The 25593-nt window shown below is 43.4% G+C and overlaps 1 protein-coding gene across 2 annotated transcripts in view; it reads left to right on the forward strand.

Annotated features, from left to right (window-relative positions):
* The window catches only part of KDM1A (lysine demethylase 1A), a 58688-nt gene that overhangs the window by 20534 nt on the left and 12561 nt on the right, over positions 1-25593 (forward strand). For both annotated transcript variants that reach the window (XM_082247770.1, XM_082247769.1), the window contains exons 7-14: positions 4170-4251; positions 8729-8823; positions 9949-10091; positions 10258-10348; positions 22339-22473; positions 22570-22643; positions 22745-22856; positions 22955-23087. In XM_082247770.1, coding sequence (XP_082103896.1) covers positions 4170-4251; positions 8729-8823; positions 9949-10091; positions 10258-10348; positions 22339-22473; positions 22570-22643; positions 22745-22856; positions 22955-23087 — 865 coding nt within the window. The remainder of the gene's footprint in view (positions 1-4169; positions 4252-8728; positions 8824-9948; positions 10092-10257; positions 10349-22338; positions 22474-22569; positions 22644-22744; positions 22857-22954; positions 23088-25593) is intronic.

Genomic DNA, 25593 nt, shown 5'->3' on the forward strand with positions numbered 1-25593 from the left:
GGTGAATTTACAGTGCCTTGCAAAAGTATTCCCCCCCCCCCCCTAACATTTTACCTATTTTGTTACATTACAGCCTTAAGTTCAATGTTTAGTTAATCTGAATTTTATGTGATCAGAACACAATAGTCTAAGTTGAAGTGAAATGAGAAATATATATATATATATATATATATATATAACTATTTTTTGGAAATCGAAAACAGAAAATTGGCATGTGCGTATGTATTCACCCCCTTTGTTATTAAGCCCATAAAAAGCTCTGGTGCAACCAATTGCCTTCAAGTTACATAATTAGTGAAATCATGTGCACCTGTGTGCAATCTAAGTGTCACATGATCTGTCATTCCATATACACACACCTTTTTTTTGACAGGCCCCAGAGGCTGCAACACCTAAGCACTACTAACCAAACACTGCCAGAAAGTCCAAGGAACTCTCCAAACAAGTTAGGGACAATGTTGTTGAGAAGTACAAGTCGGGGTTAGGCTATAAAAAAAAAAAAAAAAAAAAAAAAAGAATCCAAATCTTCGATGATCCCCAGGAGCACCATCAAATCTATCATAACTAAATGGAAAGAACATGGCACCTGCCATGCCAAGAGACGGCCGCCCACCAAAACTCACGGATTGGGCAAGGAGGGCATTATTTAGAGAGACAGCACAGAGACCTAAGGTAACCCTGGAGGAGCTGCAGAGTTCCACAGCAGAGACTGGAGTATCTGTACATAGGAGGACAATAATTTGTTCACTCCATAGAGTTGGGCTTTATGGCAGAGTGGCCAGAAGAAAGCCATTACTTTCAGCAAAAAACAAAATGTCACGTTTTTGAGTTTACGAAAAGGCATGTTGGAGACTCCCAAAATGTATGGAGGAAGGTGTTCTGGTCTGATGAGACTAAAGACTAAAATTTAACTTTTCGGCCATCAGAGAAAGCGCTATGTCTGTCGAAAACCCAACACATCACATCACCCAAAGAACACCATCCCCACAGTGAAACATGGTGGTGGCAGCATCGTGCTTTGGGGATGTTTTTCAGCAGCCAGGACTAGGAAACTGGTCAGAGTTGAGGGAAAGATGGATGGTGCTAAATACAGGGATATTCTTGAGCAAAACCTGTACCACTTTGTGTGTGATTTTAGGCTAGGGCGGCGGTTCACCTTCCAGCAGGACAATGACCCCAAACACACTGCTAAAGCAACACTTGAGTGGTTTAAGGGGAAACATGTAAATGTGTTGGAATGGCCTAGTCAAAGCCCAGACCTCAATCCAATAGAAAATCTGTGGTCAGACTGAAAGATTGCTGTTCACAAGCACAAACCATCCAACTTGAAGGAGCTGGAGCAGTTTTGCAAGGAGGAATGGTAAGATGTGGCAAGCTCATAAAGACTTATCCAAAGCTACTTGGAGCTGTAATTGCCGCAAAAGGTGGCTCTACAAAGTACTGACTTTAGGGGGGGTGAATAGTTATGCACATTGACATTTTCTGTTATTTTGTCCTATTTGTTTGCTTCACAATGAGAGGGGAAAAAAAACATCTTTAAAGTTGTGGGCATGTTCTCTAAATTAAATGATGCAAATCCTCAAACAATCCATGTTATTTCCAGGTTGTGCTAAGGGGGGGGGGGGGGGGGTGTCAATACTTTTTGCAAAGCACTGTACAGCTTTAGGGCTCTTGCAGACAGCCATATGATTATATAGAATCTTATCCCTACACAACTGTACAGAAATAGCAGCTCCTGTCGTCTTGTGTCCGCTATTGCCAAGACGCATGAGGCACCTGCTGCATCGGGTGCTCTGTTGTCAGGAAGCAGGCAGTCCATAATTGCTGTGCGCACGTAAATGTTGGCACAAATGTTTACAATCGTATATTACATAGGGTCAATATGCAGACTGTGGACATGAATTTTTTTAACACAGCTGAACACCGCTCCAGGTTACGAAGCTGTGGGCATAGGCCCATTGTTTAACCACTTTACCACCGGAGGATTTTGCTGTCTTCCGTCCAGGCCACTTTTTGCGATTCGGCGCTGTGCGAATTTAACTGACAATTGCGCGGTCGTGCGACGCCGTACCCAAACGAAATTTACGTCCTTTTTTTCCCACAAACAGAGCTTTCTTTTGGTGGTATTTGATCACCTGTGCGATTTTTACTTTTTGCGCTATAAACAAAAAAAGAGCGTTTATTTTGAAAAAATAACAATATTTTTCACATTTTTTTTATATGAAATTCCCCCCCAAAAAAATGTAAAAATAAAATTTTTTTTTACATTTTTGGCCAATTTGTTTTCTGCTACCTATGTTTGGTAAAAAAAATCACGATAAGCGTATTTTGATTGGTTTGCGCAAAAGTTAATGCGTTTACTAACTAAGGGAAAGATTTCTGTCATTTTTGGTGTTTTTTTTTTTTAACGTGTAATGGCGGCGATCTTTGATTTTTTTTTTTTTTTTTTTTTTTTTGCGGGACTGCGACATTGCGGCGGACAGATCGGACCCTTGACTGACATTTTTGACACTTTTGGGGGTACCAGTGACATTACTGCAGTAATCAGTGCTATATATATGCACTGTTACTGTAAAAATGACACTGGCAGGGAAGGGGTTAATTTTATTGGAGAGGGAGGGGTTAATGTATGCCTGGTGCTTACTGACGTGTGGGGGGGGAGGTGACTTTGTGAGACAGGGACAGATCGGATGTCCAGCTATGCTGAACACTCCGATCTGTCACTCCCTGTCACTATGGAGATCCCCGACGATCGGGTAAGAGCAGCGGCGATCGCCGCTGCTCCTCCCCTGGCCCGACTCCCGCTGTGAATGAAAACAGCGGGAGCGCGCCTACAGGGGGAGGAGTCCAGCGACGTAGGTGTACGTCGCTGGACGGGATGGCGGCACTTTGCCGCAGTAGCCTCCATGTGAGCGGGGCTAAAGTGGTTAACATACAGCTATGTTCAGCTCTGTAGGAAATGTACATGTTACAAATCTAAATGCAGTGAATTTTAATCCGGTTATTGTATCACTTTTTTTTTTTTTTTAATCTGAAGTTCATACATTAGTGGACTTTTAGATTCGTTCCGGAACCTTAAGGCACAGTTTACATATATGTGAACTGGATGCGTCTTTGAACCACATCCGATTCGTATGACATGTGAACTGTACTGGCTTTCTATGGCAGTGGTTCTCAAATCCGGTCCTCGGGACCCACCAACAGGCCAGGTTTGCAAGATAACTAAATTACATCACAGGTGATCTCATTTGCTTCTCAGTGATTGCAGTACTCTAGTCTGCATCCCCCAAGGTAATACTTAAAATCTGGCCTGTTAGTGGGTCCCGAGGACCGGATTTGAGAACCACTGTTCTATGGAACCAATTCACATATGTCTGGGCCGACCGCAGTCTATTTTTTAAAAAGAGTTCTGTACATTTTTCAGTCCAGTTCAGGTGTGATTTCAAGTAAAAATTTGCACCTGAATCACACCTAAACAGGTGAAAGAAACCGCACCGGACTCCTTTTTAAAAATCACACTGAAACTACGGCGGACATGTGAACCAAGCCTAAAGAGACAGGATTGGCGGTGATTACATATCCATTCACACCTGCACATTTTGTAAATATGCGCAAATTTGTGCGTTTTTAAATGCGCTAAAACCACATATTAGGTTTACAGTGCCATTCATTGTTAATGACACCCTAAATGCGGCAAGCACACTCGTTTTGCTATACGCAAAAACGCAGTAAAAAGACAAAGTGAATACTGGAGCATGGCAAAAAAACTCAATGAGCTACTTTGCCAATGTGTAAGGCGGCCCATGAAATCAATGTGGTGCCCTATGCGCATCGTGCAAAAAAAAAAAAAAAAAACGCACAAAGCAAAATAATCACATGCATGTTTAAAATAAGATCGGTGTGGACGCAGACTTTTAAAGCTATCGGGGTGGGTCCTGGCAGAGTGTGGGGGGGGTTCTATCATAGACTTGCAATATCATGATGTAGGTTGACACACATTCTTCCTAGACTATTTGTGTGGTCACCCTACATTGACAACTCAGCCAAGTTGACAGGAGGAGTTCTAAGGTTTAGGTTAGAGTTGTGATAAGGGTTGGTGTGACCTTTGGCAGGTCAGTGCTACACATAATTTTTTGCAAGTGATCACATTGTAACTTTCTGTTACATAGGACCGTGTTGGAGGGAGAGTTGCTACATTCCGTAAGGGGAATTACGTTGCGGATTTAGGTGCAATGGTGGTCACAGGACTTGGTAAGTTTTTACCTGTCATTTATGCATACTGTATACAACTTAGCCCACTGACAGAATCTCAGCAGTTGGGAGTTTCATATGAACAGTAAAAGCATAGCCTAATCTGGCTAGGACATCCCTATTTATTTATTTTTTAAAGGTAAGAGTATAGTAATAAACAACTTTTTTAGGATGAACTTCAGATATAAAAAGCATAAACTGATAGCTGAGCATCAGGTATTCTCTTGGTTTGTACTGCAATGATATTCTTTTTGTAAATAAAGAATTGGAAAAAAAGCATAAACTAACTACTCTGTTTTCATGAATGCATCCTTAAAATCAATTTTTTTTAAATGAAAGCAGTTTTAAGTACTTAATTTCCAATTGATATCAGCCCTTTACGGTACTGTGTAGCAGACTCCAGACTGAAGGAGTAAGCAGCAGCACAAAGCCAGTCAGTTGTGCTTCAGTGCAAGGAGCATTCTGATGGGAGGAAAGGCCTGAGTCACAGACAAAGCTCATCAGCCTGCTGCTTATCTTTTTGCTGTCCAGTCACAGGGAGAGGAAAGCACAAGACCTGTAAGTGCTGTTGAACTGCAGCAGAGAAAAATCTGATCTTCTTCCTGGCCAGATATAGTTATGCTGTATGGCAAAGATGTTACACATCTTTGCCATACAACATAGATACAAGTCATAGACTGCAAAAAAATGTTTCCTGCAACCATGGGTTCTAAGGAATTGTCTAGTAAAAAATACTGATTGTTACATGTGAACAAAAAGTGCCAGAAAATGCCTGGTCTTCAAGTGGTTAATCAGGATGGCCTTTTTTTTTTTTTTTTCTTATAACAATTTCTGACATTCTACCGAAGGTTTTTCTCTGATAAACTATTAGGCAATTTTAAATATTGCATGTTTTTAAGTGCCATTGTAAAAGTAGCTAAGTACAGTGAAACCTTGGATTGAGAGCCGGTTCACATTAGAGCGATCCGACTTGCCGGGGCGACCTCACAAGTCGCGGTGCGCTGCTCGCACCGCGACCTCGGAGCGGCCGACACAGACTTCATATCATTGAAGTCAATGCAGGTCGCTCCGTCTCGCCCCAAAGAAGCTCCAGACCCTTTTTCTTAGTCGGAGCGACTTGTGTCGCACCTATTAGAACGGGTCCACAGCTTCTCTATGGCAGGCGACCTGTCAGGCGATCAGGTCGCCTGACAGGTCGCCCCAGTGTGAACCGGCTCTGAGAGTGTTTGTCTTTTCAAGACCAGCAAAATGTATTTTTTATAAATTATGACTTGATAAACTAGCGATGTCTTGATATACAAATAGCATCACATCACAACAGAGTATAAAAGAGAAGAGAGGTGCCTCTAAGTGTAGCAATATGGTTACATTTATGTAGGTACAACATTTAGCAACTCACATGGTTGATGAATAAAACAATGCACATCTAAGTATGCAGGCATCCGGGGTGAAGCTGTCCACATAGATCAACCTCCGCACCGCCATCGACGTCGTCCCTTCCACACTGCGCTCTACGAGTGCTTCAAGCCTCACTTTCAGATCGCTCTACTGCAGAGTAGTCTTCCCAGTCACGATTGCAGACTGACAGCGGTGAGAGCTGGCGGTGCGGAGGATGATCTATGTGGACAGCTTTACCCCAGGTGCCTGCATACTTGGATGTGCCTCTTTAATTCATCAACCATGTGAGTTGCTAAATGTTGTACCTTCATTAAATGTACCCATATTACTACACTTAGATGCGCCTCTCTTCTCTTGTATACTCTGTAGCTCCTGCTGGATTTTGCTTCTAATCCCCTTGTGGTGGCTGCCATTTGTGGATGGACATTTTATGGTTACACAACCTATCACATTGCTATAATCTTTTTAGTTGGACTATAAACTGAGGGATTTCTGAAAAAAATGGTTGTGGAACGAATCATCTGAGTTTCCATTATTTTTTTATGGAGAAATTTGCTTTAATATACGAGTGCTTTGGATTTCAAGCATGTTTCTGGAACAAAATATACTCGCAATCCAAGGTTTTCCTGTATTGTAAAAAACTTTTTTTAAATAATAATTCAATGTGATGTAAGTTAACAGTCAAATTCTATTAGAATGGTTGTAGCTCTTTATTGAAGTTGTAATGACACCTTGAGTCACTACACTCCTACAGAACTCATCACAATTCTGCTGTGGTGTCACATGGCAGTTTTACATAATGCCATAAGGGTTTAATTGTAAACCTACCCATATGCAAACTGTGTTCAATGACTTGGGTTTAAACAAATTGCATGAAACAATTTAGTTTATCTAAAACACGTTATACAACTTCATACTCTGGTACTACTACTAAGATTACTTTTTTATTCCTGTGTATAAAAAAAATGAAATCCATCAGGTCCTTTGAGCAGATACAGTATCTCACAAAGTGAGTACACCCCTCACATTTTTGTAAATATGTTATTATATCTTTTCATGTGACAACACTGAAGAAATTACACTTTGCTACAATGTAAAGTAGTGAGTGTACATTGTAACAATATAAATTTACTGTCCCCTCTAAAATAACTCAACACACAGCCGGTGTCATGTGACTCGTTAATGTTACAAGGTCTCAGGTGTGAATAGGGAGCTGTTGTGTTAAATTTGGTGTTATCGCTCTCACTCATACTGGTCACTGGAAGTTCAACATGGCACATCATGGCAAAGAACTCTGAGGATCTGAAAAAAATAATTGTTGCTCTACATAAAGATGGCCCTAGGTTATAAGAAGATTGTCAAGACCCTGAAACTGAGCAGCAGCATGGTGGCCAAGACCATACAGCGGTTTAACAGGAAAGGGATTCACTCAGAACAGGCCTCGCCATGGTCGTCCAAAGCAGTTGAGTGCATGTGCTCAGCATCCTATCCAGAGGTTGTCTTTGGGAAATAGATGTATGAGTGCTGCCAGTATTGCTGCAGAGGTTGAAGGTGTGGGAGGTCAGGCTGTCAGTGCTCGGTCCATACGCCACACACTGCATCAAATTGATCTGAATGTCTGTCGTCTCAGAAGGAAGCCTCTTCTAAAGATGATGCACGAGAAAGCCCGCAAACAGTTTACTGAAGACAAGCAGACTTAGGACATGGATTACTGGAACTAGGTCCTTTTGTCTGATGAGACCAAGATATACTTAGTTGGTTCAGATGGTGTCAAGCGTGTGTGGCAGCAACCAGGTGAGGAGTACAAAGACAAGTGTGTCTTGCCTACAGTCAAGCATGGTGGTGGGAGTGTCATGGTCTGGGGCTGCATGAGTGCTGCCGGCACTGGGGAGTTTACAGTTCATAAAGGGAACCATGAATGCCAACATGTAATGTGACATACTGAAGCAGAGCATGATTTGCATCATAACGACCCCAAGCACATCTCCAAGACAACCACTGCCTTGCTAAAGCAGCTGAGGGTAAAAGTGATGGACTGGCCAAACATGTCTCCAGACCCAAACCCTATTGAGCATCTGTGGGGCATCCTCAAATGGAAGGTGGAGGATTGCAAGGTCTCTAACATCCACTAGCCCTGTGATGTCATCATGGAGGAGTGGAAGAGGACTCCAGTGGCAACCTGTGAAGCTCTGGTGAACTCCATGCCCAGGAGGGTTAAGGCAGTACTGGAAAATAATGGTGGCCACACAAAATATTGACACTTTGGGCACAATTTGGACATTGTCACTTAGGGGTGTACTCACTTTTGTTGCCAACAGTTTAGACATTAATGGCTGTGCTGATTTATTTTGAGGGGATAGCAAATTTACACTGTTATACAAGCTGTACACTCACTACTTTACATTATAGTAAAGTCTCATTTCTTCAGTGTTGTCACATGAAAAGATATAATAAAATATTTACAAAATGTGAGGGGTGTACTCACTTTTGTGAGATACGTTATGCTTATGTGTGATGGTACAGGGATTCATATCATGGGTACAAATGGAAATTTCTACTTTGCTCAGCAGATCTCATAAACTGAATGCATTGTTGGCTCAGCCAGCTGCACTGTTCATAAGCGATAATCCACTGAATTAAAGCATTCTAGTAAAAACGGGTTTATACTTATCCACTCTGTGCAATGGTATTGCACAGAGCAGCTCTGAGCCTCCTACTTTTATTTTAAGTAGTCACAAAAGCTGGATACACACTATACAATTGTCTTTAGATTTTTTCCTTTAGACTTACCAAAACCATATAATAGGAGGTCCGACCTAAACACTTTCAATTTGTATGCAATCAGGCAGACCCTTGTACTACATAATTGAAGGGAAATCTACCAACAAAAGTTGTATAGTGTGTATCCAGCTTAAGTTATTGCTGAATTCATTGTGCAGCGGAAGCAGTTAAAATTATAGGCTGCTGTGACAAGTGGCTTTTTCTAATTGTTCCATTTCACAGAGAGATGTTTTGTATCCACCATGTCTTCCAAAGTGATACTTTCTTACCTTTTTGTCTCCTGTGCATTTTGGTTTAGGAGGTAATCCAATGGCTGTGATCAGTAAGCAAGTAAACATGGAGCTGGCAAAAATAAAGCAAAAGTGTCCCCTTTATGAAGCGAATGGGCAAGCTGTAAGTTCTATTGCTATAAAGGGCTCGGTTTAAAGCATATGTGATCATTGTTTTACTCTGATTCATATTTCTGGGCTGGTTACATGAGATGAAGTTGTCTTTTGAACATCTAGTCATGTACAGGAGAAGGTTCTGTGTTTTCTGATTTCTGGACACTCGGGTAGATATTTAAAGCATATCATACTTCGCAGTAAATCACCTATCCACCATGTCTTCTAGGCTCTTATGCTGGCCATACACTGTACGAAAAATAATTTCTAAAAACAAACACTCTGTCATGAGAGCAAACAATCGTGCCATCAGGTAATGACCAATAAATCGTTCAATGGACATCTCTTTTTTGTTCGTTTTTTCACATATACCTAGCGCAAACAGTTTGGACGACAAAAACCTTTCAATCTATCGTTCGTTCGACAGGAAATTTTTTCTAAACCTGTCCTTCGTTTTTTCGTCTCAAAAACGTCACAACCAATTACCGATTCGTGCCCATTAACTGGCCGAAAAGCGAAAGAACTGTCCAAATGACCAAATTTTGGCAGATTTTTCGTATAGTGTAAAGCCAGCATAAGGCCAACATTGAGTATTGAGGTATACTTCTTCAGCAATATTTGTGTATTAAAGTGATTCTAAAGTCTGTTGTGTTTTTTTTTTTCTTCTTCTTTAAAAATGACAATCATGTTATACTTGGAGAAGCCCAGATCTCTCCTCTTCTTCTTGGGTCCCTCGCTGGCGGTCCTGGCCCCTCCCTGCTGTTGACTGGCCCCACAGCAAGCAGCTTGCTATGGGGTCACCCAAGCCGAGCCGCTGCTCTGTTTCCATTCAGACACAGAGCCGTGGTTCAGCCCAGCCCCCTCTTTCTCTCCTCATTGGCTCACTGACTTTAACAGCAGCCAATGGCACAACACTGCTGTCTCAGCAAATCAGGGGGGAGAGTCCCGGGCAGCCAACACTCTCCTGCAACATCGCTGGATCAAGACAGGCTCAGGTAGGTATTAGGGGGGCTGCTGCATACGGAAGTTTTTTTTCTATCTTCATACATAGAATGCATTATGATAAAAAAAAAAAAAAAAAAAAAACCTCCTGCCTTTTACAACCCATTTAATTTGTGGTCATCTTTGTTTTCAGGTACCAAAAGAAAAAGATGAGATGGTGGAGCAAGAGTTTAACCGTTTGTTGGAGGCAACTTCCTACCTCAGCCATCAGCTAGACTTCAATGTTCTTAATAACAAACCTGTCTCGCTAGGTCAGGCATTGGAGGTGGTCATACAGTAAGTCGGGGCGTAAAGATGTTCTTTAGACAAGTGTTATGGAGCTGCCTTTTTAAGTACAAATTATGGACCAGATTTCATATGTGATGAGGGGGTATATTGTAAACGTGGGATGTTGTTTACCAGCTTTCTTTCTTTGTTTCATAGTAAATTTTTCCTATTTTAGACTTCAAGAAAAACATGTGAAAGATGAACAGATCGAGCATTGGAAAAAAATTGTAAAAACTCAGGAAGAATTAAAAGAATTGTTAAATAAGGTTTGTAATTGTTAAAAGTGTACCTCCAACCCAAACTTAATTTTGGTTGATTTTGGGCTTTCAGGGTTAATTGATGTTCTAAGGCAGGGGTGGCGAACAAGTTCGACAAAAGGAGCCAAAATTTTAAACTGTGAGAGTCAGAGAGCCACACCACGCAGTGACCTGCCAAAACAGACAAACACACATAAATGTCCCCCATCAGAGACCCCCACACACATAAATGTCCCCCAACAGAGACCCCCACACACATAAATGTCCCCCATCAGAGACCCCTGCACAATAATGTCCTTATCAGAGACCCCCACACACATGTCCCCCATCAGAGACCCCCACACACATAAATGTCCCCCATCAGAGACCCCCACACACATAAATGTCCCCCATCAGAGACCCCCACACACATAAATGTCCCCCATCAGAGACCCCTGCACAATAATGTCCTTATCAGAGACCCCCACACACATAAATGTCCCCCATCAGAGACCCCCACACACATAAATGTCCCCCATCAGAGACCCCCCCTCCTCACCTGCTGCTGTTGATATGCGCAGGGGAAGATGTCAGCGGGCGGCTGTCTCGACTGAGCTGAGCTCTCGTCAGTCACTCAGACACGTGACAGGCAGCTGAGGCGGGAGGGAGACACACGGGTCCCGCAGCATCCAAACTTGGCAAAGACTACTAGAGCCACAGTATACCAAATAATAATGATAACCAAAGAGCCGCATTCAGTTTGGCCGGGAGCCGCATGCGGCTCGAGAGCCGCGTGTTCGCCACCCCTGTTCTAAGGCCTTGTTTGGGAGATTGGTGTTTTTTTTTTTTTTTTTTTTTTATTATTTATTTTTCTGTTTAGTGATAAATAGAGATACAGACCTCAATACTAAGCTGGAGTACTAGCTTCCCCTACCCTTCTAAAAAGTATGTTTCCTTCCTTTGGATATTTTCTACTTCTGTCCAATTGACACCGATTAGATCACAGGCATGGGGGGGGGTTTATCTCCCCGGGGATCTCCCCAGCATTGAGCAGTAATTTTGGCAGAAGATAAAGTGCTGCGCTATTCTAACATAGACACATATAATTGTGCTGAAGCTATGTGCTAAGTATAAATAAAAAATAAAAAAATGATCCCGAATACTAGACAATGAATTAATAAAATAAGCCAATATAAAAAATGCCAAGGGTGCGCAAATATATGTGTGAATATAAATATGTTGGGTCTCAGAGAAAGATAAATAAAAAAAACAAAAATTTCAGATACCAGAACACCAAAGAAATGCAAATCTTCTGATATCAATAAATTGGTCAGGAATATAGCAGATAGCTAATTCAGGGTGGTCATAAAAATCATATAAAGGCAATAATGGGTGACAGTGCAATATAGGAACCCATAAATGTCAGAAATGAAATACAAATGAACAGTGTAAGCCACGGGCTCCTCACGTTAAAATAGAAAGTCAAATTATCCAGAACCTAGTAAACACACTGTCCATAGGGGAAAGTGCAAGCAAATAAAGGCAAAGTGCTCCTCCGCAGTATGTTTCAAATAAGAAAAAACAAAAAAGGATCCCACGAGCAACCTTCCTACAGTAAATTACTAGATTGCTGCAAACACTCCACTCCTCTACGCCTTATCGTATATATGTTAAGGTGAGCACCCACTCACAAGGGGGTGCACGGTTGCCATTTAGCTGTGACACTCTGGTCACTCACCATTGGGAAGCACTAGCCACTTTAAGGTGGCCTGATCACTTTTATTGGATTGTTTTATCACCAAGATTCACGGGGACTATTATTATTATTGGACCTTTTTGCATTTCGCACATTATATCACTTTGCACTTTTATATTTATATGCAATTTTACATGTCCTTATTTTTGTTTTCACGTATATAGATTTTTTGGTATTTATCACTAGCTATCCACTGTCCGATAGATATTATTTATGTATTTATTTATTTATATTTCATGTTTCAAATAAGGCACCACTCGTATCGGCAGTAATGAATGACTGCGGGGAAGGAAACAAAATCCCAAGTTGGTATGGCTGTACTATCTTCTTACCTCACAGCTGTAAGCTAACAGCCTATAATACAAACTTGCTATGGATCTGCATGTGGGCTCTTCTTGCTTGCTTGTACCTCTAAAAGCGTAGGGACAGTCTCTGGAGCTGGTCCGTCCTTTTTCCGGTCCTGGCGTAGGTGGATCATCAGGGTGGATGGACTCACAAATAAATGTGGGAGAAAGAAGGCTCCAAATAGGGTGATACTGTTTGACTTTATTTAGTAAAAAAATTGTGCTAACAACTCACAATTCGGGAAGCCGAGAGTGGCATACAGAGCATAAACAAGCCGGCTTGTCCTCTGGCAACGATTCCGTTGCCATCAACTGCCCTACACGTGTCGTCACTGTCACATGACTTAATTTTATTTTTATTTATACTTTGCACATAGCTTCAGCACAATTATTTATTTATGTGTCTATGTTAGAATAGCGCAGCACCTTTCTTCTCTTTTACATTGTCTGACTTGGGAATTTGTCAAATCTGGTGTTTGCGGCATCTCTCATGTACCTTGTTGTTCTTTATTTGATCATGCGTGTGTACCCCCTTTTTTTCTTAGTAATTTTGGCAGGTTCTAACTCCCCTCTTCTCCACTGCCATCGTTAATGCAGGGCAAAAGGGGCAGCTGCCCAGGGCCCTGTCATTGTTTTGGGGCCCAAAGCAGCTGCCCCATAAGCCCATGCTACCTGCAAATCGGGAGCCCTATCGGCGCTGCAAATCCACTGGTCTAGTGACAGTGCACTCAGGAACAGCCGGCATTGGCACGCTACAGTTATGCAAAATTATCGAGCAAGGAGCCGCAGGCGGGGCCATGAGCTCCACTGAAACTCTGACCCCGCCCCTTACCATGCATGCTGCCTGACTGTACATCAGGCCTCGGGTAGGACCGTGTAGTGTCAGAGTGCTAATGGCAGCCAACAGCATAGGTGTGAGCCCAGGAGCCCGCGGATGGTGATCAGAGCTCAACTGGCTAGGACCAGGTAGGTCTTTCTCCTTCCTTGGCTCCCCATATTATGTAGCGAGTTTCAAAACCCTGACCTGGCTGTGGCTGTATTAGAGAGCAGATATCTTCCACACAGACAGTGCTGCTTCACTGCTTGATAGGCTTATTTTATAAGCACTGGCCTGGTATGCAGTGCATGCTAGCACATTATGACAGACTTGCCTGCAAATTGAGCCCTTTACAGCACCTGTTGGTCCTTGGCACATTCCTTATTTCTGGGTTCTCAACCTTTTGACTGCTTGAGTGGAAAGACTGCAGTAACATCACTCCTGCGCATGTGCACAGGGGTGACATAGCCACAGCACACAGAATAATTCTCTAAATGCTTTGTGAGCTGCGCATGCGTGACTCAAATCACATTATCGCTGGCAGGCAGGGGGGCCATTTATAACAGAAGAGACCACTAGGGTCTCTACTATTATAACCACTTCAGTACCAGACACTTTTACCCTCTTCCTGCCCAGGCCAATTTTCAGCGCTGTCACACTTTTTTTAAATAACAATTTTTATCATTTTGGTCACATAAATAGAGCTTTCTTTCAGTGATATTAAATCACTGCCTATTTTTTTTATTTTTTTTTTTTATGTCATGCTAAATAAACCAAAAAGACTGAAAACTTTGAAAAAGAAAAAGCCTTTTATTTGTTATAAAATTTTTCAAATAATCTTTCTTCATAAATATATGCCAAAATGTATTCTCCTACATTTCTTTTGAAAAAATAACCCACATGTATATTTAGTCTATAGGAAAGTTAAGAGTCCACAAACTATATGGTATATATCGGGGATCACTAAATGACGGACTGAGTGACAATCCTGTCTGAACCGTGGTTGTGCCACTTAGCAGTTGTCCACTCCCCTGCACAGCCAGGCTGATAAGGGCCCTGGGTAAGACCAAGGAGGACAGTGATGTGGGGGGGGGAGAATGACTGCAAGGGGCACTGTAATGAGCAATGGGGCATTTTGATAAGGGGTACTGTAATGTGTAAGGCTCCGTCCATATCTAGGCATCCCAAATCGCCGCCATTCTACCTGCATTCCCAAATGGTCGTAAATCGCCCTTGTGATCCCCGTCACTTTTAACCACTTGCCGACCGCCCACAGTATATATACTGTAGCAGAAAACAAATTGGCCTAAAATGTTAAATTTTGATTTTTACATTTTTTGGGGGGGGGGATTTCATATAAAAAAAATGTGAAAAATATTATTTTTTTTCAAAATTTACGCTCTTTTTTTTGTTTATAGCGCAAAAAATAAAAATCGCACAGGTGATCAAATACCACCAAAAGAAAGCTCTGTTTGTGGGGAAAAAATAACATCAATTTCATTTGGGTACAACGTCGCACGACTGCGCAATTGTCCGTTAAATTCACGCAGTGCCGAATCGCAAAATAGGCCCTGGTCTTTGAGCAGGAAAATCCTCCGGGGCTTAAGTGGTTAATGGCACCATGATTGCATCATGATTGTCGCCGGACGCATCACAGTAAAATAATGCTAACAATCGTGGTATGCCTTTCGCCCAACATAAGTTCTTTTGGGCGACAGGCATACTGCAATTCTGTTTGTGTGATTGTACCGTTATTTGTCGGGCGACAAGCGCTGCAATCGGGGTGCCATTGGAAGTGATGGGGATCGCAAGGGCCTCCCACGATTTGCAAAGATTTCAGTATTGCGGGCAGAATCGTGGCGATTCCACCCGGGGCGCCTAGATGCCAATGGGGCCTAAAGGAGCAGTTTGATGTGTAATTGGGCACTGTTTTGAAGGGCACCATGATGTCAAAAGGGGCACTGTGATTTGTAAAGGGCACTATGATGTGAAAATGACTAATGTAACAGGGCGCTTTGATGTGATAAGGGGTACTGTGATTGCAGGGAAGGGGGCCCCAAGAAAATGTTTTTTTTCAGGGTCCAATCCATATTAAAGACAGCCCTGCTCCTCATGGATGGAGGAAACTGGAGAGTTGGACGATGATGAGTGGAGTGATGCATTGGAAACTTGTAAATTGGTATCACCAAAACTATCAGACAGACTCACACAAGTGTATATCACTTACAGAGCATACCTCTCTCCTGTTAGAATGGCTAGGTTTGGCCCCCCTCTTGAGATCCTACTTGTCCCAGATGTCTACTATCCGCTGGCACCTTTGGACATCTTATCTGGCACTGTCCCTGTATTCGTGGTTTCTGGGCGCAAGTGATCCAGTTTCTTCATGACCAGATGGGATCTCCGGTGTCAGTGGATCCCAAGATCTGCCTTGTATTTTTCCCAGATGTGGACATAGACAAACACACAGCCAGGTTTTTACATGAAACTTTATTTAGTGCCAGGAAACTCGTAGCTTGCACTTGGATTCAGTCGTCCCCTCCCACCGTCGCAGCCTGGATTGCAGATATAAACAGCACCTTACCTTACAAAAAAAGAATCTATCTTAACATGGGTTGTCTGAAAAGGTACAATAAAATATGGGACAGATGGCTCCAGTCCTCCGTGACATGCACATTTTAGTTATGGTGTGTGGCTACCGGGATTGTTTGTTTCTGGCCCTTTGAACTCTCCTAACCAATCTTCAGTTACACATGTTGTTAATGTTTACTTGATCTTAATCTGCTTATCGCCTGTTCTTCCTGTATTCATTGTATACCTGTAATCAGAACTATTTTACTGATTTGTCTCTCTGTATTACCAATGTCTTTCTTTGCACTATACTCAATAAAAGTTTGTTTCTAATTAAAAAAAAAACGGCACTGCTCTTCTCCATCCAAGTTTAACCACTTCCTGTCTGTTTGACGTCCTGGACTTGAAGTAGAGCTATCATGATGATGCCTGCAGCTACAGGCATCATCCAGATATATTTCTTTTTAGCCTATGATTCCCTACAATGTAAAAGCTATCCTAGTGGCTGATTAGGCGCTGGATTGTTTTTACAGGCAGCAAGAGGGGACGTCTTGTATGATCTGAGAGCAACGGATCTAAACCAAGGGTGGCATTGGGTTACCACAGAGCTGGCCATGGACCAGATGGTTCATGGCCATCTCTCTGATCCTGGGAGGCTGGAAGCGACATCATGATGGAAACCGTTTCTGGCCCTGCCATTTCTTTTCCCTGTGTTTTTTTTTTTTTTTTTTTAAATCGAATGCTTTTCCAGAGTAGTATGTCTCCATAAAGAGGACTTGTCATGCCTTTTTTCTGTCACAAGGGAAGTTTCCATCCTTTGTGATAGGAATTGGTGATCAAAAGAATTTAAAGCGACAGTTTAAGAAAAAATTAGTAAAAAAAATAAACCGTAATGTGCCCCACTCGCACGCAGAAGGGAATGCACCCTTAGGGTGTGCCCGCATATGTAAATGGTGAGGTTTTACCGCGAACGTTATGGTGAGAGCAATAATTCTAGCGCTAGACCTCTGTAACTCTAAACTGGTAACCCGTCGATGGAGGTTTTTAAGTACCGTACTTTGGCGCCTTTCTATGTGTGTGCAGTTTTTAAAGCATGACATGCTAGATATCTAGTTACTTGGTTAACATCTTTTATATTTCACCAAAAAATTGGGTTATATATTGTGTTTTTATTTTTATTTATTTTTTTGCATTAAAATTTATTAAAGTGTTTTTTCCAAAAAAAACTGCAATTAAAAAATTGCTGCGCAAATGCCGTGTGACATTAAAAAGTTGCAACGGCTGCCTTTTTATTCTCTAGAGTCTCTGCTAAAAATGTACAGTGTGTGTGTGTGTGTGTGTGTATATATATATATATATATATATATATATATATATATATATATATATATATATATATATATATATATATATATATATATATACACACACACACGTATGTATGTGTGTGTATATATATATATGTGTGTGTGTGTGTGTATATATATATATATTATAATGCCTGGGGGCTCTGAGTAATTTGACCCTTGGGTTATGCTGTTCTTCTTGGGAGTAGAACACTAGGCGGAAAATAGTTTGACTATGCCCATAGGGCATTCCCAGGGGGTAGGCTTCCTGCTCTAGCTCTTCAGTTTGGACCTAGCTCCCTGCTGGAATCTTTGGTCCTAGCATTTTTTCCTTTTTAAACTGAACTTTTCCTTTTTGTTTTCTTTCTACAATCAACTGCCAGACTGGGTGACGCACTGGATAGCCTAGATCTTTACGGTCTCCCTAGTCTGGCCAGCGAGTGTGTGCAGAACGCAGCTTGGCGGTAGGTTGGCCGTGACATAGCCCCACTGAACGGGGGCTGCCCGACGAGTAACACCTCATGAGGACGCACACAACCTGGTTGCGGACTGAGTCTCAGCGTACCTCTGGCCCGCAGCACCCCCATTCTAAGATGGGGAGGTGATCGGCCCAGTTCCAAGGTGTGGTGCTTAGTATCCCCCCCTCTCCCTTTTGGTTCCTCAGGGTGGACGTGGGCCCCTCCCTGGGATGGTTCCCTTTCATTCCCCCAGCTCCTCTAAATAGTCACGGTTGATGTTTTGGACCTGCAAATGCGCATGCAAAGGCGCTGGTGGATACACTGATTGTATCGGTGCAGGTAATTTAAACATTGGGATGCAGCCGCTGCTGCATCAGAGGCGCCAGTCCCCTTGGAACCTGCAGTTCCTCAAAAGCGGTGAAGGTATTCCCCTTTTCCCACCTACTGTGACAAAATTGTTGCGAATCAGTGGACTTGTTCTAAACGCAATATGGCAGTGCCTGAGTATTTCGATAAACGGTATCCCTTGAGGAGTCTCTGTTGAGTACGTGGGCAGTCCCACCTGTGGGGGACTCTCAGGTTTCCAGGCTGAATAAGTCCACCATAATTCCGGTGGAGGAGTCTCCGGTTTTTAAAAAGATCCTTTTATCAGGAGAGCCGAGACTTTGGTCCGCCACGTTTTTCCTATGCCTAGTTAGGTCCTTGGGCCGGTGTTCACCATAGCATTGGTGTCCCCGACTTTCCCAAATGTGCACAGCTTTTGCGCTGGGATCTGGAAGGGGGAACAGCCTACACCGGCCCTTGTGGAGCTGGCGGGCTTTTTGCTCCAGGGGTTGCAGTTCATTTGTAATGCCTCTCTGGATGCGGCTCCCTTTAGTCTCTGGGCTGTTTGTGACAGCAATAAACCTTTGGCGCATGATATGGCTAATATACTGGTCTGCGGACCAGGCTGTCTAGAAGACCTGTGTGATCTTCCCTTTGGGGGAATTGTCTGTTTGGAGTCTCCCTGGAAGGACCTCCTTGTGGACCCGGTCTGGTATGCCGAGAGCAGGTCCTTCGAGACCTGCAGACAAGGTCTCTCCTGCCTCAAGGGTCGCCATCACCAATGTTTGGGGTGGGGGAGGACGTCTTTGCTTCCTCCAGACCGGCGGACCTCCCTGATCAGACAGGTGGGTCCATGAGTTGACTACAAGCTTGAGTTTTCGATCTTCTACTGTAGTGCATTTCTCTCCTTCCAACGTGTTTTTCCCCAGACCGCCTGCGGGGCGGTGCAAAACTTGCTACTACAAGGGGTGATTGTTCTGTTCTCAGAATCGGAAACTTTGTTTCATAGCTTTTATTTCAAACATGTTTGCAGGTCCTAGGAAGAAAAGTGTGGTACGTCCAATCTTTGACCTCAAGTTCTGAACCGGTTTGTGCGGGTACAGATATTTCGAATGGAGTCAATTCGTGCGGTAGTGGCATCCCTACTTCAGGGGGATCTTCTGGCTTTATCGATATTAAAAAGGCTTACCGCCATATTCCGTTATGTCAGTCATCCGCGCTTCCTCCGCTTGCCGTGGGCAAGGAGCATTGTCAAGAGGTATCACCTCAGCCCCTCGGGCTTTCACAAGTGTTGGCCCCGGTGTTGACATTGTTGCGTCATTTGGGGATTGTGGTACTGGAGTACCTAGATGATCTTCGACGAGCAGAGTCTCCGACTGTTCTGATGGACAACCCGGAGATTACTGTGCGGACTCTGTAGGAGTTTGGTTGGAAGTTTTTAATTTCTGTTTATTGGCCTTTGTTCCATCCACCTATTTTGGACTATCTGGGTCTGTTCTGGACTTGGCCTCAGCCAAGGTGTTTCTCCCATGGGACAAGTTCCAAAATTTGTTCACATGAGACCTCTGCAGAAAGTTTCTTGTTTATGTGAAGCGAGAATCCAGAATCCACAGTCTCTAGATTTTGTGATCCTGCTTCGGTAGCTTCGCTCTCCGCCACTTCGACAGGGTTAACCTTCCTTCCCCTGTACTGGATGGTGGTCACCATAGATACCAGCCTGCTCGGGTGGGTTAGTGTTTATTGACACGGATTGTGTTCAGGGGGCCTGGCCTCTGGAAGAATCCAGACTACCGATCGATATACTGGACATCTCCTCAGAGGTGTTTCATTATTGGTGTCTCTGGTGGGGAACTCCCAAGTTGGTCCTGTTGGCCTCTCGTCTCCACACGAAGGTGTTTGGGTTTGTGGCACAGTCTTGGGATCCTCTGGCTGTCGCCACAGACACACTGGTGGCTTCTTTTGGGGCGGGTGTCATCTGAAATACAGCTTTCCTCTTCTGGAACTTCTGCCAAGACTCCTGCGTAGGCTTGAGGTAGAAGGGATTACAGCCATACTAGTGGCTCCAGACTGGCTTTGCCTGTCTTGGTACGCCGATCGGTTGCGGTTAGTCGTCAGTGTTCCTTGGTAACTTCCTCTTAGAGATCTGTTGGCTCAAGGGCCAATCTTCCATCTTGCTTTATAGTTGCTGGCTTTAACGGCTTGGCTGTCGAAACCAGGTGCTGAAGGCTAGAGGGTTGTCTGAATCGGATTCCCACGCGGCTGCAAGCTAGTAAATCTACTATTAGGTAGTTTTACCTTCGCCTTTGATGAGCATACTTTGCGGATGTGAATCCCCCTAGGGCTCACTCCCGCTCCTTTTCGGTGATTCGGAGTTGGTTTCCTCCAACATGGTTTTGAGGGACAGTTTCTTCCATTTGACAGTTTGCTTTCTTCATCCTTTGGCCACGCTTTCTGTGGTTCGCACCTTTTTATTCAGGGGGTTCGCCACTTGGCTCCCTCAATATGGTCTCCGTTGCCCTCGTGGGATCTCAACTTGGTGCTGTCTGGTTTCGGTCACCGCCATTGGGGAAAAAAATGTCCCAGAAGCTTTTTCTTCGAGGGTGTCGGAACTGGCAGCTGTCTTGTTGTTCACCTTACTTGGTGGTTCACCGAGATAGTAGTGCTTCGGCTCAGCCAGTTTCCTTCCTAAGGTTGTCTCTGGTTTCCATTTATAATAAAAGCATTGTGTTGCTTTCCTTGTGTTCTAAGCCTAAAGCCTCGTACACACGCAACGATTATTGGCCGACCGATCGGCCGACCTTTTGTCCAGTGTTGTTGTGTTGGTTGAAATGTGCTCTAGACTGTACACAAATTTTCTCGGCCAACAATCTACTTCAGAAGTGATGTCATGTGATGGTTTACTTTCCGTGTGTTTTTTCATCTCTGAGCATGCCCAGTCTTGCTCATCAGATTTTTGTCTGCCGAAATCTGTACTGACTGACGGAAAATCGGTCGTTGTGGTGATGGCCAACAAAAATTTTATAGTCTGCACACCAGATTTTTTTTGGCCGAAAAGTCGGAGTCGGTTGTCGGAAGCATCATACTAACAAGCCAAAAATCGGCCGATCGGACGTTGGCCGAAAATTCACGTCCAACTAACGACGCGTGAGTACGAGGCATAAGCATCCTAAAGAGATTGCCTTACATTCTTTGGATGTGGTATGGTTCGGGCAATCGGGGTGTACCTGGCGGCGACGGTCATTCCCAAAAAATTGGATTCCATGTTTGTCCTTACGGATGGTTCCCTTAAGGGGCTGGCCACATCTGCTGTGACCATTTCCGATGAATCAGGCAGACTGTGGTGCAGGCATTCTACGAGGGCGCTTAGTGCCTCTTGGTCCTTCCGTCATCTGGCATCAGTGGTGCAGGTTTGCAGGCGGCCACCTGGTCATCCATGCACACTTTGACAAAATTTTATAGGGTAGATTTGTTGGCATCTGTTGATGCCGCCTTTGGCCAGAAGGTTTTACAGGCGGCTGTTGGAGAGGATAAGTCCTCTTTGAGGGTGTAAATTTTTGCCAGGTGAGCTCAAGTGGTTTCCTTGTTGAGCTCCTGTTTTACCTGGTTGGCTTCATTTATCCTTTGGGAAGTAGGTTTATTGCTTTGTTCCCACCCCCTCATATTGACACTGCTTTAGAACATCCCAAGGGTCAAAGAAGGTATGGAGCTGTGTCCGTCAATGAACGAAAGAGAACTGGATTTTTGTCTTACTGTAAAATCCTTTTCTCTGATGTTCATTGATGGAACACAGCACCCGCCCCTCTAATGAGTTGGGGTTTATGGTTTTTTGACACGGCTTGTTACAAAACTGAAGCGCTAGAGCAGGAAGTGGGAGTATACCCCCTGGGACTGCGCTATGGGCGTAGTCAAACTTTTAACTCTTTTCCGCCTAGTGCCCTACTCCTAAGGAAAGTAGCATAACCCAAGGGTCAAAGACAATAAGGAGCTGTGTCTGTCCATGAATATCAGAGAAAAGGATTTTACAGTAAGACAAAAATCCAGTTTTTCTGAGTTTCTATTCTATGGCAATGTTAGCAGGTTAGGTTGAGCAACAGTTGGCTGGAGTTTATATGGTGCTCCCTTGATAGATGGGAAGAAAGTGCACAAATTGTTTGACATGTCTCTCGTAACCCAACATTCTCCTGACCCTATCCCTGTAGCTTCTCAAGAGAAACTGTGCCAGTAATGGCTTTCCTCTGCCTCGTGTAATAAAAAAAAAAAAAAAAAGAAAATAGAACTAATATTAAAGCTTCAGAGAAACCTACGTAATTATGGGACCTGTATCACTTTTCAGATTGTAGTTGGTTCAGTGTTTTTTATTATTCCAGATAGAAAACGGATGACACACTATACTTTGTATTTTAACAGATGGTGAATTTAAAGGAGAAAATAAAGGAGCTTCATCAGCAATATAAGGAGGCTTCCGAAGTAAAGCCTCCCAGAGACATCACTGCCGAGTTCTTAGTGAAAAGCAAGCACCGAGATCTGACAGCCCTCTGCAAGGTATTATTATATGTTTTCAAAGGTCTATTGCATTATTTCCTTGGAGTGAATTGTCCAATGTAATTTTTTTTTTTTTTTTTTCTCTTTTGAAACTAGGATTATGACCAGTTAGCAGAAGCACAAGCAAAACTTGAAGAGAAACTGCAAGAACTTGAAGCCAATCCTCCAAGGTATTTCCTGGTGTATACATTTTCTAGAATAAAGCAGAGCCTAGTAAGCAGCTTCATGTAAATACTTTCATTGTGTTTGTTTTTTTTTTTTTTTCTTCCAGCGATGTTTACTTGTCCTCCAGGGACAGACAAATACTTGACTGGCACTTTGCAAATTTAGAGTTTGCTAATGCAACCCCTTTGTCTACACTTTCCCTAAAACATTGGGACCAGGTAACTCATCCTGAAGATGTCTGTATTTTTGTACCACTTGCTTTCGTTTAGCTCTACCCCAACCAGTTGTGTGGGTGTTTTTTTGTTTTTTAAACTAGGATGACGACTTTGAATTTACTGGCAGTCATTTAACTGTAAGGAACGGCTATTCCTGTGTTCCAGTGGCATTGGCAGAAGGACTGGATATTAAGTTGAATACGGCTGTCCGACAAGTGCGATATACGGCTTCTGGTATGTACCGTTTGGAAGCCTTTATGGACTCTGCAGTAAATTTTTTTCTTTTTTTTTAATGCGAGGTATATCCCCTACTTGTTAATATTTAAAATGATTGTAAAGCCTGAAGTATGCAGCTCCCCCTGCAGCCCCTCTAATACTTACCTAAGCCCGATCCAGTGACGTGCACAAGAACGGCTGCTCTCTGGGGTCTCTTCCTGCTCTTTGGCTGAGACACACCAGTGGGAGCGATTGCCTCCTGCTGCAGTCCACTACAGCCAGTGAGGGTGGAGCAAGGGTGGGGCCCTGCCCCATTCTGTGTGCCTTAAGCTGGATAAACACTATACAATTGTCTTTTAGATTTTTTCCTTTAGATTTACCAAAACCATATAATATGAGCTCAAACCTAAACACTTTAAATTTGTATGCAATCAGGCAGACCCTTGTACTACATGGTAAAGGTAAATCTAAAGGAAATCTAACAACAAAAGTTGTATAGTGTGTATCCAGCCTTATGGCTTGGGAGCAAGCATGCACGGGTGCCCCTATAATAAGGGCTTGCTGTGGCGACACTTGGCAAGGGGGAAGAGCCCTGAACACTGGTGGGGGACCTGAGAAGGGGAGGATTGAGGCTTTTTTTTTTTTTTTTTTTTTGGGGTAAAACAAGCCTTTAACCACTTGCCGACCGCCCGCCGCAGTTTTACTGCGGCTGGCTGGCTTGGCTGCTTGCAACAACGTAGTATTACGTCGGTCGCGCAGGAGCTGCTGGCGGTGCGCTCCCACCCCCACTATGTAGCGGGGATGCCGATGCACGGGGTCGGCGGCCGCGATTGCTGCTGGGCACCTGCGATCGCTCCCTGCGTAGAGAGGAGGACGGTCAGCTTTTGTAAACACAGCCGACAATTCTTCTCTCTGAAATGAAGACAGAGCGTCTGTAATCCTTCTATAAGGGATCACAGGTCTCTATGGTCATTTCACAAGCCCCTCCCCCCACAGTTAGTAAACAATCCCCTAGGCTTACACTTAACCCTTTGATCACCGACTAGGTTAACCCCTTTCCTGCCAGCGTCATTATTACAATAACAGTGCATATTTTTAGCACTGATTACTGTATTTATGTCACTTCTCCCCCCCAAAAGTGTCAAAAAGGTCAGTTAGGGGTCCGATCTGTCCGCCGCAATGTCGCAGTCCCGCTAAAAATCGCAGATTGCCACCATTACTGTTAAAAAATAAATAAATAACAAATCTTTCCCCTAGTTTGTAGACGCGATAACGTTTGCGCAAACCGATCAAAATACTCTTTTTGCGATTTTTTTTTTTTTTTTTTTTTTTTTTTTTTTTTTTGTTACCAGAAATATGTAGCAGAATACAAATTGTGATGTGAGAAAATATACCAAGGTATATTCCCTGGCCAGGGAGTTTGTGTTAACAATGGATGTAAAAAAATAGATAATATATGAAAGTGATTGGTGCAGCAGCAGCTATAGAATGTAAAAGTAGGTGATAATGATAGCCTTAATAGTAAGGCCAGCTACAGCGCTTGCTGAATATACCCCTAACGTGTAAACAATAGTGGTTCAAGTATATATCAAATTCTTATAAATAACCAATATATAGATGCAGTAAGTGCCCTAATTGATTTAAAAAATTAAATTGCAGTACAAAATAATCAGTAAATATTGATAAAATAATGGAAGCGCACGTGATAAGTATACAATGTAAAACAATCGAGTCCAAATATGTGACTGTTGTGGCAAAACAGTTCAAATAATAAAAGTCCTTGTGCAAATGTGCTTATCCAGTAGATTCAAGGTGCAGGTGCTCAAAAGTGGATATCCACAAATTCTTGTGACATCGTTTTTTTTCACCGTGTGGGTAAATTAAATGACTTACCAGATTCAATGGGTCCTATCTGCCATATGGCATTAGGACCACTCACACTTAGTTGGCCCCCCGGGCCGGGATGGGTTCCCCTTTAAATCTCCTATGGATTGGTGTAGGGCTCCGCCTCACGCCAGGGTGTAAGTGAAATATATGTGGGAAAAGGAAAGGCTCCAGATGGTGTAGTAGTTAGTTTTTTATTACCCCCAAATGGGTTAAAAGCAAGTGGTATAAAACAAATGGTAAAAACGACTGGCTGGCGGTCAGCTTGTCCTCTCTGCAGAGTGGCGAGCGGAGGTTCCGGATTGCGTTCCACCTGAAGTGACGTTACGCTATGCGTTCCAATCCTAAGCGTTTCGTCACTTCCTGTGAGGTCTTCAGACGCCACCTCCGGTGTCCGACACTAGGGCCGACTGCGCAAAGCGCCAGCCTAAGCCGCTTCTGGTGTCCAACACTAGGGCGGAGCGCCAGCCCACGCCGCTCCCTGTGTCCAGCAGTAGGTGGAGCTATGACCTTTGACCTCTGAGCCCACACCTCCTGACCTTTTGGGGTGGGTCCATTACCCATTTCCTGTGTCAAAACCATCCCCTGTGTGTGTACCGGCAATAGGTAACCCTAACCCCCTCACCCTAACCCTGCATCT

Source organism: Pelophylax lessonae (assembly GCF_965119305.1).
Source record: "Pelophylax lessonae genome assembly, chromosome: 2".
Classification (NCBI taxonomy): Eukaryota; Metazoa; Chordata; class Amphibia; order Anura; family Ranidae; genus Pelophylax; species Pelophylax lessonae.